General features: G+C 57.0%; 1 protein-coding gene across 1 annotated transcript in view; it reads left to right on the top strand.

The window, feature by feature from the left end:
• The window catches only part of LOC139239123 (hypoxia-inducible factor 1-alpha-like), a 93,347-nt gene extending 80,925 nt beyond the window's left edge, over positions 1-12,422 (top strand). The window contains exons 12-14 of the mRNA XM_070867667.1: positions 10,177-10,285; positions 10,746-10,869; positions 12,094-12,422. Of these exons, the coding sequence (XP_070723768.1) occupies positions 10,177-10,285; positions 10,746-10,869; positions 12,094-12,239 (379 nt within the window). The 3' untranslated portion in view covers positions 12,240-12,422. The remainder of the gene's footprint in view (positions 1-10,176; positions 10,286-10,745; positions 10,870-12,093) is intronic.
• The last annotated feature ends 379 nt before the right edge of the window (positions 12,423-12,801 follow it).

Genomic DNA, 12,801 nt, shown 5'->3' with positions numbered 1-12,801 from the left:
TGAGAGTCAGTGTGTGTGGGACCCGTACCCCAGTGTGAGTAAGTGTGTGTGGGACCCGTACACCAGTGAGAGTCAGTGTGTGGGACCCGTTACCCAGTTAGAGTCAGTGTGTGTGGGTCCAGTACCCCAGTGACAGTCAGTGTGTGTGGGACTGCACCCCAGTGAGGGTCAGTGTGTGTGGGACCCATATCCCAGTGAGAGTCAATGTGTGTGGGACCCGTACCCCAGTGAAAGTCAGTGTGTGTGGGACTGCACCCCAGTGAGAGTCAGTGTGTGTGGGACCCGTACCCCAGTAAGAGTCAGTGTGTGGGACCCGTACCCCAGTGAGAGTCAGTGTGTGTGGGACTGTACCCCAGTGAGAGTCAGTATGTGGGACTGTACCCCAGTGAGAGTCAGTGTGTGTGGGACCTGTACCCCAGTGAGAGTCAGTGTGTGTGGGACTGTACCCTAGTGAGAGTCAGTGTGTGTGGGACCAGTACCCCAGTGAAAGTCAGTGTGTGTGGGACCTGTACCCCAGTGAGAGTCAGTGTGTGTGGGACCTGTACCCCAGTAAGAGTCAGTGTGTGTGGGATCCATACCCCAGTGAGAGTCAGTGTGTGTGGGACAGTACCCCAGTGAGAGTTAGTGTGTGTGGGGCCCGTACCCCAGTGAGAGTCAGTGTGTGTGGGACTGTACCCCAGTGAGAGTCAGTGTGTGTGGGACTGTACCCCAGTGAGAGTCAGTGTGTGGAACCCGTACCCCAGTAAGAGTCAGTGTGTGTGGGACTGTACCCCAGTGAGAGTCAGTGTGTGTGGGACCCGTACCCCAGTGAGAGTCAGTGTGTGTGGGACCCGTACCCCAGTGAGAGTCAGTGTGTGTGGGACAGTACCCCAGTGAGAGTTAGTGTGTGTGGGGCCCGTACCCCAGTGAGAGTCAGTGTGTGTGGGACCAGTACCCCAGTGAGAGTCAGTGTGTGTGGGACTGTACCCCAGTGAGAGTCAGCATGTGTGGGACCCGTACCCCAGTGAGAGTCAGTGTGTGCGAGAACCGTACCCCAGTGAGAATCAGTGTGTGTGGGACCCGTACCCCAGTGAGAGTCAGTCTGTGTGGGACTGTATCCCAGTGAGAGTCAATGTGTGTGAGACTGTACCCCAGTGAGAGTCAGTGTGTGTGGGACTGTACCCCAGTGAGAGACAGTTTGTGTTGGACTGTACCCCAGTGAGAGTCAGTGTGTGTGGGACTGTACCCCAGTGAGGGTCAGTGTGTCTGGGACCCGTACCCCAGTGAGGGTCAGTGTGTGTGGGACCCGTACCCCAGTAAGAGTCAGTGTGTGGGACCCGTACCCCAGTGAGAGTCAGTGTGTGTGGGACTGTACCCCAGTGAGAGTCAATGTGTGGGACCCGTACCCCAGTGAGAGTGTGTGTGTGTGGAACTGTACCCCAGTGAGAGTAGTGTGTGTGGGACCCGTACCCCAGTGAGAGTCAATGTGTGTGGGACTGTACCCCAGTGAGAGCCAATGTGTGTGGGACCCGTACCCCAGTGAGAGTCAGTGTGTGGGACCCGTTACCCAGTTAGAGTCAGTGTGTGTGGGACCAGTACCCCAGTGAGAGTCAGTGTGTATGGGACTGCACCCCAGTGAGAGTCAGTGTGTGTGGGACCCGTACCCCAGTGAAAGTCAGTGTGTGTGGGACTGTACCCCAGTGAGAGTCAGTGTGTGTGGGACTGTACCCCAGTGAGAGTCAGTGTGTGTGGGACCAGTACCCCAGTGAGAGTCAGTGTGTGGGGGACGGTACCCCAGTGAGAGTCAGTGTGTGTGGGACCCGTACCCCAGTGAGAGTCAGTCTGTGTGGGACTGTACCCCAGTGAGAGTCAATGTGTGTGGGACTGTACCCCAGTGAGTTTCAGTGTGTGTGGGACTGTACCCCAGTGAGAGTCAGTGTGTGTGGGACCCGTACCCCAGTGAGAGTCAGTGTGTGTGGGACCCGTACCCCAGTGTGAGTAAGTGTGTGTGGGACTGTACCCCAGTGAGAGTCAATGTGTGGGACCCGTACCCCAGTGAGAGTGTGTGTGTGTGGGACTGTACCCCAGTGAGAGTCAGTGTGTGTGGGACTGTACCCCAGTGAGGGTCAGTGTGTCTGGGACCCATACCCCAGTGAGGGTCAGTGTGTGTGGGACCCATATCCCAGTGAGAGTCAGTCTGTGTGGGACTGTACCCCAGTGAGTCAATGTGTGTGGGACCCGTACCCCAGTGAGAGTCAGTGTGTGGGACCCGTTACCCAGTTAGAGTCAGTGTGTGTGGGACCAGTACCCCAGTGACAGTCAGTGTGTGTGGGACTGCACCCCAGTGAGGGTCAGTGTGTGTGGGACCCGTACCCCAGTAAGAGTCAGTGTGTGTGGGACCCGTACCCCAGTGAAAGTCAGTGTGTGTGGGACTGTACCCCAGTGAGAGTCAGTATGTGGGACTGTACCCCAGTGAGAGTCAGTGTGTGTGGGACCTGTACCCCAGTGAGAGTCAGTGTGTGTGGGACTGTACCCTAGTGAGAGTCAGTGTGTGTGGGACCAGTACCCCAGTGAGAGTCAGTGTGTTTGGGACCCGTACCCCAGTGAAAGTCAGTGTGTGTGGGACCTGTACCCCAGTGAGAGTCAGTGTGTGTGGGACCTGTACCCCAGTAAGAGTCAGTGTGTGTGGGATCCATACCCCAGTGAGAGTCAGTGTGTGTGGGACAGTACCCCAGTGAGAGTTAGTGTGTGTGGGGCCCGTACCCCAGTGAGAGTCAGTGTGTGTGGGACTGTACCCCAGTGAGAGTCAGTGTGTGTGGGACTGTACCCCAGTGAGAGTCAGTGTGTGGAACCCGTACCCCAGTAAGAGTCAATGTGTGTGGGACTGTACCCCAGTGAGAGTCAGTGTGTGTGGGACGCGTACCCCAGTGACAGTCAGTGTGTGTGGGACCCATACGCCAGTGAAGTCAGTGTGTGGGACCCGTACCCTAGTGAGAGTCAGTGTGTGTGGGACCCGTACCCCAGTGAGAGTCAGCGTCCATGGGACTCGTACCCCAGTGAGAGTCAGTGTGTGGGACCCGTTACCCAGTGAGAGTCAGTGTGTGTGGGACCAGTACCCCAGTGAGAGTCAGTGTGTGTGGGACTGTACCCCAGTGAGAGTCAGCATGTGTGGGACCCGTACCCCAGTGAGAGTCAGTGTGTGCGAGAACCGTACCCCAGTGAGAATCAGTGTGTGTGGGACCCGTACCCCAGTGAGAGTCAGTCTGTGTGGGACTGTATCCCAGTGAGAGTCAATGTGTGTGAGACTGTACCCCAGTGAGAGTCAGTGTGTGTGGGACTGTACCCCAGTGAGAGACAGTTTGTGTTGGACTGTACCCCAGTGAGAGTCAGTGTGTGTGGGACTGTACCCCAGTGAGGGTCAGTGTGTCTGGGACCCGTACCCCAGTGAGGGTCAGTGTGTGTGGGACCCGTACCCCAGTAAGAGTCAGTGTGTGGGACCCGTACCCCAGTGAGAGTCAGTGTGTGTGGGACTGTACCCCAGTGAGAGTCAATGTGTGGGACCCGTACCCCAGTGAGAGTGTGTGTGTGTGGGACTGTACCCCAGTGAGAGTAGTGTGTGTGGGACCCGTACCCCAGTGAGAGTCAATGTGTGTGGGACTGTACCCCAGTGAGAGCCAATGTGTGTGGGACCCGTACCCCAGTGAGAGTCAGTGTGTGGGACCCGTTACCCAGTTAGAGTCAGTGTGTGTGGGACCAGTACCCCAGTGAGAGTCAGTGTGTGTGGGACCAGTACCCCAGTGAGAGTCAGTGTGTATGGGACTGCACCCCAGTGAGAGTCAGTGTGTGTGGGACCCGTACCCCAGTGAAAGTCAGTGTGTGTGGGACTGTACCCCAGTGAGAGTCAGTGTGTGTGGGACTGTACCCCAGTGAGAGTCAGTGTGTGTGGGACCAGTACCCCAGTGAGAGTCAGTGTGTGGGGGACGGTACCCCAGTGAGAGTCAGTGTGTGTGGGACCCGTACCCCAGTGAGAGTCAGTCTGTGTGGGACTGTACCCCAGTGAGAGTCAATGTGTGTGGGACTGTACCCCAGTGAGTTTCAGTGTGTGTGGGACTGTACCCCAGTGAGAGTCAGTGTGTGTGGGACCCGTACCCCAGTGAGAGTCAGTGTGTGTGGGACCCGTACCCCAGTGTGAGTAAGTGTGTGTGGGACTGTACCCCAGTGAGAGTCAATGTGTGGGACCCGTACCCCAGTGAGAGTGTGTGTGTGTGGGACTGTACCCCAGTGAGAGTCAGTGTGTGTGGGACTGTACCCCAGTGAGGGTCAGTGTGTCTGGGACCCATACCCCAGTGAGGGTCAGTGTGTGTGGGACCCATATCCCAGTGAGAGTCAGTCTGTGTGGGACTGTACCCCAGTGAGAGTCAATGTGTGTGGGACCCGTACCCCAGTGAGAGTCAGTGTGTGGGACCCGTTACCCAGTTAGAGTCAGTGTGTGTGGGACCAGTACCCCAGTGACAGTCAGTGTGTGTGGGACTGCACCCCAGTGAGGGTCAGTGTGTGTGGGACCCGTACCCCAGTAAGAGTCAGTGTGTGTGGGACCCGTACCCCAGTGAAAGTCAGTGTGTGTGGGACTGTACCCCAGTGAGAGTCAGTATGTGGGACTGTACCCCAGTGAGAGTCAGTGTGTGTGGGACCTGTACCCCAGTGAGAGTCAGTGTGTGTGGGACTGTACCCTAGTGAGAGTCAGTGTGTGTGGGACCAGTACCCCAGTGAGAGTCAGTGTGTTTGGGACCCGTACCCCAGTGAAAGTCAGTGTGTGTGGGACCTGTACCCCAGTGAGAGTCAGTGTGTGTGGGACCTGTACCCCAGTAAGAGTCAGTGTGTGTGGGATCCATACCCCAGTGAGAGTCAGTGTGTGTGGGACAGTACCCCAGTGAGAGTTAGTGTGTGTGGGACTGTACCCCAGTGAGAGTCAGTGTGTGGGACTGTACCCCAGTGAGAGTCAGTGTGTGGAACCCGTACCCCAGTAAGAGTCAATGTGTGTGGGACTGTACCCCAGTGAGAGTCAGTGTGTGTGGGACGCGTACCCCAGTGACAGTCAGTGTGTGTGGGACCCATACGCCAGTGAAGTCAGTGTGTGGGACCCGTACCCTAGTGAGAGTCAGTGTGTGTGGGACCCGTACCCCAGTGAGAGTCAGCGTCCATGGGACTCGTACCCCAGTGAGAGTCAGTGTGTGGGACCCGTTACCCAGTGAGAGTCAGTGTGTGTGGGACCCGTACCCCAGTGAGAATCAGTGTGTGTGGGATTGTACCCCAGTGAGAGTCAGTGTGTGGGACCCGTACCCCAGTAAGAGTCAGTGTGTGTGGGTCTGTACCCCAGTGAGAATCAGTGTGTGTGGGACCCGTACCCCAGTGAGAGTCAGTGTGTGTGGGACCAGTACCCCAGTGAGAGTCAGTGTGTGTGGGACTGTACCCCAGTGAGAGTCAGTGTGTGTGGGACCAGTACCCCAGTGAGAGTCAGTGTGTGTGGGACTGTACCCCAGTGAGAGTCAGCATGTGTGGGACCCGTACCCCAGTGAGAGTCAGTGTGTGCGAGACCCGTACCCCAGTGAGAATCAGTGTGTGTGGGACCCGTACCCCAGTGAGAGTCAGTCTGTGTGGGACTGTATCCCAGTGAGAGTCAATGTGTGTGAGACTGTACCCCAGTGAGAGTCATTGTGTGTGGGACTGTACCCCAGTGAGAGTCAGTGTATGTGGGACTGTACCCCAGTGAGAGTCAGTCTGTGTGGGACTGTACCCCAGTGAGAGTCAATGTGTGTGGGACTGTACCCCAGTGAGAGTCAGTGTATGTGGGACTGTACCCCAGTGAGAGTCAGTGTGTGTGGGACTGTACCCCAGTGAGAGTCAGTGTGTGTGGGACCCGTACCCCAGTGAGAGTCAGTGTGTGTGGGACCCATACCCCAGTGAGAGTCAGTGTGTGTGGGACCCGTACACCAGTGAGAGTCAGTGTGTGTGGGACCCGTACCCCAGTGAGAGTCAGTGTGTGTGGGACTGTACCCCAGTGAGAGTCAATGTGTGGGACCCGTACCCCAGTGAGAGTGTGTGTGTGTGGGACTGTACCCCAGTGAGAGTCAGTGTGTGTGGGACTGTACCCCAGTGAGGGTCAGTGTGTCTGGGACCCGTACCCCAGTGAGGGTCAGTGTGTGTGGGACCCATATCCCAGTGAGAGTCAGTGTGTGTGGGACCCGTACCCCAGTGAAAGTCAGTGTATGTGGGACCCGTACCCCAGTGAGAGTTAGTGTGTGTGGGAACCATACCCGAGTGAGAGTCAGTGTGTGTGGGACCCGTACCCCAGTGAGAGTCAGTGTGTGTGGGACCTGTACCCCAGTGAGAGTCAATGTGTGTGGGACAGTACCCCAGTGAGAGCCAATGTGTGTGGGACCCGTACCCCAGTGAGAGTCAGTGTGTGGGACCCGTTACCCAGTTAGAGTCAGTGTGTGTGGGACCCGTACCCCAGTGAGAGTCAGTGTGTGGGACCCGTACCCCAGTAAGAGTCAGTGTGTGTGGGACTGTACCCCAGTGAGAGTCAGCATGTGTGGGACCAGTACCCCAGTGAGAGTCAGTGTGTGTGGGACTGTACCCCAGTGAGAGTCAGCATGTGTGGGACCCGTACCCCAGTGAGAGTCAGTGTGTGCGAGACCCGTACCCCAGTGAGAATCAGTGTGTGTGGGACCCGTACCCCAGTGAGAGTCAGTCTGTGTGGGACTGTATCCCAGTGAGAGTCAATGTGTGTGGGACTGTACCCCAGTGAGAGTCAGTGTGTGTGGGACTGTACCCCAGTGAGAGTCAGTGTATGTGGGACTGTACCCCATTGAGAGTCAGTCTGTGTGGGACTGTACCCCAGTGAGAGTCAATGTGTGTGGGACTGTACCCCAATGAGAGTCAGTGTATGTGGGACTGTACCCCAGTGAGAGTCAGTGTGTGTGGGACTGTACCCCAGTGAGAGTCAGTGTGTGTGGGACCCGTACCCCAGTGAGAGTCAGTGTGTGTGGGACCCATACCCCAGTGAGAGTCAGTGTGTGTGGGACCCGTACACCAGTGAGAGTCAGTGTGTGGGACCCGTTACCCAGTTCGAGTCAGTGTGTGTGGGACCAGTACCCCAGTGACAGTCAGTGTGTGTGGGACTGCACCCCAGTGAGGGTCAGTGTGTGTGGGACCCATATCCCACTGAGAGTCAGTGTGTGTGGGACCCGTACCCCAGTGAAAGTCAGTGTGTGTGGGACTGCACCCCAGTGAGAGTCAGTGTGTGTGGGACCCGTACCCCAGTAAGAGTCAGTGTGTGGGACCCGTACCCCAGTGAGAGTCAGTGTGTGTGGGACTGTACCCCAGTGAGAGTCAGTATGTGGGACTGTACCCCAGTGAGAGTCAGTGTGTGTGGCACCTGTACCCCAGTGAGAGTCAGTGTGTGTTGGACTGTACCCTAGTGAGAGTCAGTGTGTGTGGGACCAGTACCCCAGTGAGAGTCAGTGTGTTTGGGACCCGTACCCCAGTGAAAGTCAGTGTGTGTGGGACCTGTACCCCAGTGAGAGTCAGTGTGTGTGGGACCTGTACCCCAGTAAGAGTCAGTGTGTGTGGGATCCATACCCCAGTGAGAGTCAGTGTGTGTGGGACAGTACCCCAGTGAGAGTTAGTGTGTGTGGGGCCCATACCCCAGTGAGAGTCAGTGTGTGTGGGACTGTACCCCAGTGAGAGTCAGTGTGTGTGGGACTGTACCCCAGTGAGAGTCAGTGTGTGGAACCCGTACCCCAGTAAGAGTCAGTGTGTGTGGGACTGTACCCCAGTGAGAGTCAGTGTGTGTGGGACCCGTACCCCAGTGAGAGTCAGTGTGTGTGGGACTGTACCCCAGTGAGAGTCAGTGTGTGTGGGACCCGTACCCCAGTGAGAGTCAGTGTGTGTGGGACCCGTACCCCAGTAGAGTCAATGTGTGTGGGACTGTACCCCAGTGAGAGTCAGTGTGTGTGGGACGCGTACCCCAGTGAGAGTCAGTGTGTGTGGGACCCATACGCCAGTGAAGTCAGTGTGTGGGACCCGTACCCTAGTGAGAGTCAGTGTGTGTGGGACCCGTACCCCAGTGAGAGTCAGTGTGTGTGGGACTGTACCCCAGTGAGAGTCAATGTGTGTGGGACTGTACCCCAGTGAGAGTCAGTGTGTGTGGGACCAGTACCCCAGTGAGAGTCAGTGTGTGTGGGACTGTACCCCAGTGAGAGTCAGCATGTGTGGGACCCGTACCCCAGTGAGAGTCAGTGTGTGCGAGAACCGTACCCCAGTGAGAATCAGTGTGTGTGGGACCCGTACCCCAGTGAGAGTCAGTCTGTGTGGGACTGTATCCCAGTGAGAGTCAATGTGTGTGAGACTGTACCCCAGTGAGAGTCAGTGTGTGTGGGACTGTACCCCAGTGAGAGACAGTTTGTGTTGGACTGTACCCCAGTGAGAGTCAGTGTGTGTGGGACTGTACCCCAGTGAGAGTCAGAGTCCATGGGACCCGTACCCCAGTGAGAGTCAGTGTGTGGGACCTGTCCCCCAGTGAGAGTCAGTGTGTGTGGGACCCGTACCCCAGTGAGAGTCAGCATCCATGGGACCCGTACCCCAGTGAGAGTCAGTGTGTGTGGGACTGTACCCCAGTGAGAGTCAGCGTCCATGGGACCCGTACCCCAGTGAGAGTCAGTGTGTGGGACCCGTCCCCCAGTGAGAGTCAGTATGTGTGGGACCCGTACCCCAGTGAGAGTCAGTGTGTGTGGGACTGTACCCCAGGGAGAGTCAGTGTGTGTGGGACTGTACCCCAGTGAGAGTCAGTGTGTGTGAGACCCGTACCCCAGTGAGAGTCAGTCTGTGTGGGACTGTACCCCAGTGAGAGTCAGTGTGTGGGACCCGTACCCCAGTAAGAGTCAGAGTGTGTGTGGGACTGTACCCCAGTGAGAATCAGTGTGTGTGGGACCCGTACCCCAGTGAGAGTCAGTGTGTGTGGGACCCGTACCCCAGTGAGAGTCAGGATGTGTGGGACCCGCACCCCAGTGAGAGTCAGTGTGTGTGGGACTGTACCCCAGTGAGAGTCAGTGTGTGTGGGACTGTACCCCAGTGAGAGTCAGTGTGTGTGGGACCAGTACCCCAGTGAGAGTCAGTGTGTGTGTGACCCGTACCCCAGTGAGAGTCAGTGTGTGTGGCACCCGTACCCCAGTGAGCGTCAGTGTGTGTGGGACTGTACGCCAGTGAGAGTCAGTGTGTGTGGGACCCGTACTCCAGTGAGAGTCAGTGTGTGTGGGACCCGTACCCCAGTGAGAGCGAATGTGTGGGACCCGCACCCCAGTGAGAGTCAGTGTGTGTGGGACTGTACCCCAGTGAGAGTCAGTGTGTGTGGGACCCGTACCCCAGTGAGAGACAGTGTGTGTTCGACTGTACCCCAGTGAGAGTCAGTGTGTGGGACCCGTACCCCAGTGAGAGTCAGTGTGTGTGGGACCCGTACCCCAGTGAGAGTCAGTGTGTGTGAGACCCATACCCCAGTGAAGTCAGTGTGTGGGACCCGTACCCCAGTGAGAGTCAGTGTGTGTCGGACTGTACCCCAGTGAGAGTCAGTGTATGTGGGACTGTACCCCAGTGAGAGTTAGTCTGTGTGGGACTGTACCCCAGTGAGAGTTAGTGTGTGTGGGACCCGTACCCCAGGGTCAGCGCCTTCAGGGCAGGAGTGACGCGTGTTGGGGACGAAGAGACCCAACTGGAGGATGTATGGAGCAGCTCGAGGTTGCCCCCTCCTGGTGGAAACACATTTTGCTCAGCGCCACCAGGGGGCGTCACAGGCTGTTCCGTTGGGCACTCGGTTCAGCGACACCTCCTCTAATGTTTCTGAAATTTGGTTGAGTTTTCAGACCTGATGTGCAGAAAGCATTTCTGATCTTCATCGGGCCGACCGAGAGAAAAGTATAAGCACAGCGCTGCCCAGAGAGGCCCGCCGGTGATGGGCCCAGAGAGGCCCGCCGGTGATGGGCCCAGAGAGGCCCGCCGGTGATGGGCCCGGCAATGGGCGCGGAGAAGCCCGCCAGTGATGGGCCGGTGCTGAGCCCGGCGATGGGCCGGTGATGGTGTACTGACGGTGTACCGAGTCCCGGAGGCCCAGGATCTAACTAACCGAGGCCTTGCTCTCCACAGGTCGCCAGGCAAGTGGACCTTCGGGGGAGACTATGAGCAACTCAGCCCCAGGATGTTGGCCCTTCGTAGCCTGAAACGCAAACACCGACCGGAGAGCCAGAACTTTCTGGTATGTTCCGGAACCATCCGCGGGCCGGGGCTGGTCAGCTGGTTGCTTAGGTAGTTGGTGACAAGTTGACCCGTAGATTAGTCAGATAGTCAGCAGCTTGGTGGAATGGGTGGTTACCTGGCTAGTTAGTGGGCTGGTTGGGTTAGTGAGCTGATTGGCTAGTGGGCTGGTTAGTTAGTGAGCTGACTGGTTAGTGAGCTGGTTGGTTAGTGGGCTATTTGGTTAGTGAGCTGGTTGGTTAGTGAGCTGGCTAGTTACTGGGCTGGTTGGTTAGTGGGCTATTTGGTTCGTGAGCTGGTTGGTTAGTGAGCTGATTGTTTAGTGAGCTGGTTGGTTAGTGGGCTATTTGGTTAGTGGGCTGGTTGGGTTTGGTATCTGGTTGGTTTGCTGGTTAGTTGACTGGTTGGTTTAAATGTTATTTATTTGGAGTTAAGAGATGTTGATTTGATTTGCCCCCCAGGATTCTGCTCTGGATGTTTCGAGTGTTGCCGACATTGTCCGGGTCGTCGCAAAGCGACTGAAGAACGTGGAGAATACGGAACCAGGTCCGGGGACGGAGTGCCTCTCTCCAGCGACCCCAATGAGTAAGATCACCTTCCAATTATCTTCAGTGTAAGATCTCCAGGGCTCCGCGTTTGACTTATTCTCTGTCAGGCGCGACTTGAGCTCCTCTGGTGTAACTCCTCACGGACCGGGGAGAGCGAGGGACGGGCGATAAATGTCTTTGCTGTAAGCGATCCCCTCATGATTCCATCTCAGCCAATGGCAATACAGTGATTCTAATCGTGGGGGAGTGACTGGGAGCTCAGGGCTGAAGGAAGGATAGACGTCCCAAAGCACTTCACAGCCAATGAAGTACTTTTGGAGTGTAGTCACTGTTGTAATGTAAGAAACGCGGCAGCAAATTTGTGCACAGCAAGCTCCCACACACAGCAATGTGATAATGACCAGATAATCTGTTTTAGTGATGTTGGTTGAGGGATAAATATTGGCCCCAGGGCACCGGGTAGAACTCCCCTGCTCTTCTTCAAAATAGTGCCATGGGATCTTTTACATCCACCTGAGAGAGCAGACGGGGCCTCGGTTTAACGTCTCATCCGAAAGACGGCACCTCTGACAGTGCAGTGCTCCCTCAGTACTGTCCCTCTGACAGTGCAGTGCTCCCTCAGCACTGCCCCTCCGACAGTGCGACACTTCCTCAGTACTGCCCCTCCGACAGTGCGGCACTCCCTCAATACTGCCCCTCCGACAGTGCGTCGCTTCCTCAGTACTGCCCCTCCGACAGTGCGGCACTCCCTCAGTACTGCCCCTCCGACAGTGCGGCACTCCCTCAATACTGCCCCTCCGACAGTGCGTCGCTTCCTCAGTACTGCCCCTCCGACAGTGCGGCACTCCCTCAGTACTGCCCCTCCGACAGTGCGGCACTCCCTCAGTACTGCCCCTCCGACAGTGCGACACTCCCTCAGTACTGCCCCTCCGACAGTGCGGCACTCCCTCAGTCCTGCCCCTCCGACAGTGCGGCACTCCCTCAGTCCTGCCCCTCCGACAGTGCGACACTCCCTCAGTCCTGCCCCTCCGACAGTGCGACACTCCCTCAGTACTGCCCCTCCGACAGTGCGACACTCCCTCAGTATGCACTGGGAGTGTCAGCCTAGATTTTTGTATTCAAGTCCCTGGAGTGGGATTGGAACCCACGAGCTTGTGACTCAGAGGTGAGAGAACTGCCCATTGAGTCGACACTAACAAGTGAAGAAGTACAGGTGCTGAGAGTGTGTGGACCAGCCTAATGCTCTGGCGTCTCTCTCCAGCGCTGACCATGCGACTGCTGGGGATGGAGGGGCCGGGACCCCCGGAGCTGACTCGTTACGACTGTGAGGTCAATGCCCCGGTGAAGGGCAAGGATTGTCTGCTGCAGGGAGCGGAGCTACTGACTGCTCTCGACCAGCTCTCCTGAGGCCTCGTCGCTGCACAAACGCCGCTCTCCATCGGAAATCATTCGGGATCTGCACTGGTCCCGGGTCCACGGGATGGGGGGGGGGGAGTCTCTCCAGCCAATCCTGCACCACGATTAAACCGTCACCATATCTGATCAACCCTAGCTTCCCTCGGCAACACACACGGGACCAGGGGGCGGGAGGGGGGGGGGGGGAGCCGGGGAGTGTTGAGGGGGGAGCCGGAGCGGGAGGTTTTTCCCGACTCACTAAAACCCAACCAGTACTGGAGACTGTCACTGGTGATCCAGAGGCCTGGACTGATGACCCCGAGACACAAGTTCAAATCCCCCTACGGCAGCTGGGGAATTTAAATTCCGTTAATTAAATAAATCTGGAATTAAAAAATGGCGACAATAAAACTACCGGATTGTGGTAAAAACCCATCGGGTTCACTAATGTCCTTTCGGGAAGGAAATCTGCCGCCCTTACCCGGTCTGGCCGATAGGTGACTCCAGACCCACAGCAATGCGGGTGACCATTACCCTCTGAAATGGCAGCTCACCACCGCGCTCTCGAGGGGCA

The sequence above is a fragment of the Pristiophorus japonicus genome, chromosome 26 (genome assembly GCF_044704955.1).
Source record: "Pristiophorus japonicus isolate sPriJap1 chromosome 26, sPriJap1.hap1, whole genome shotgun sequence".
In the NCBI taxonomy this organism is placed as follows: domain Eukaryota; kingdom Metazoa; phylum Chordata; class Chondrichthyes; family Pristiophoridae; genus Pristiophorus; species Pristiophorus japonicus.
This window is presented reverse-complemented; position numbering and strand designations above follow the sequence as displayed.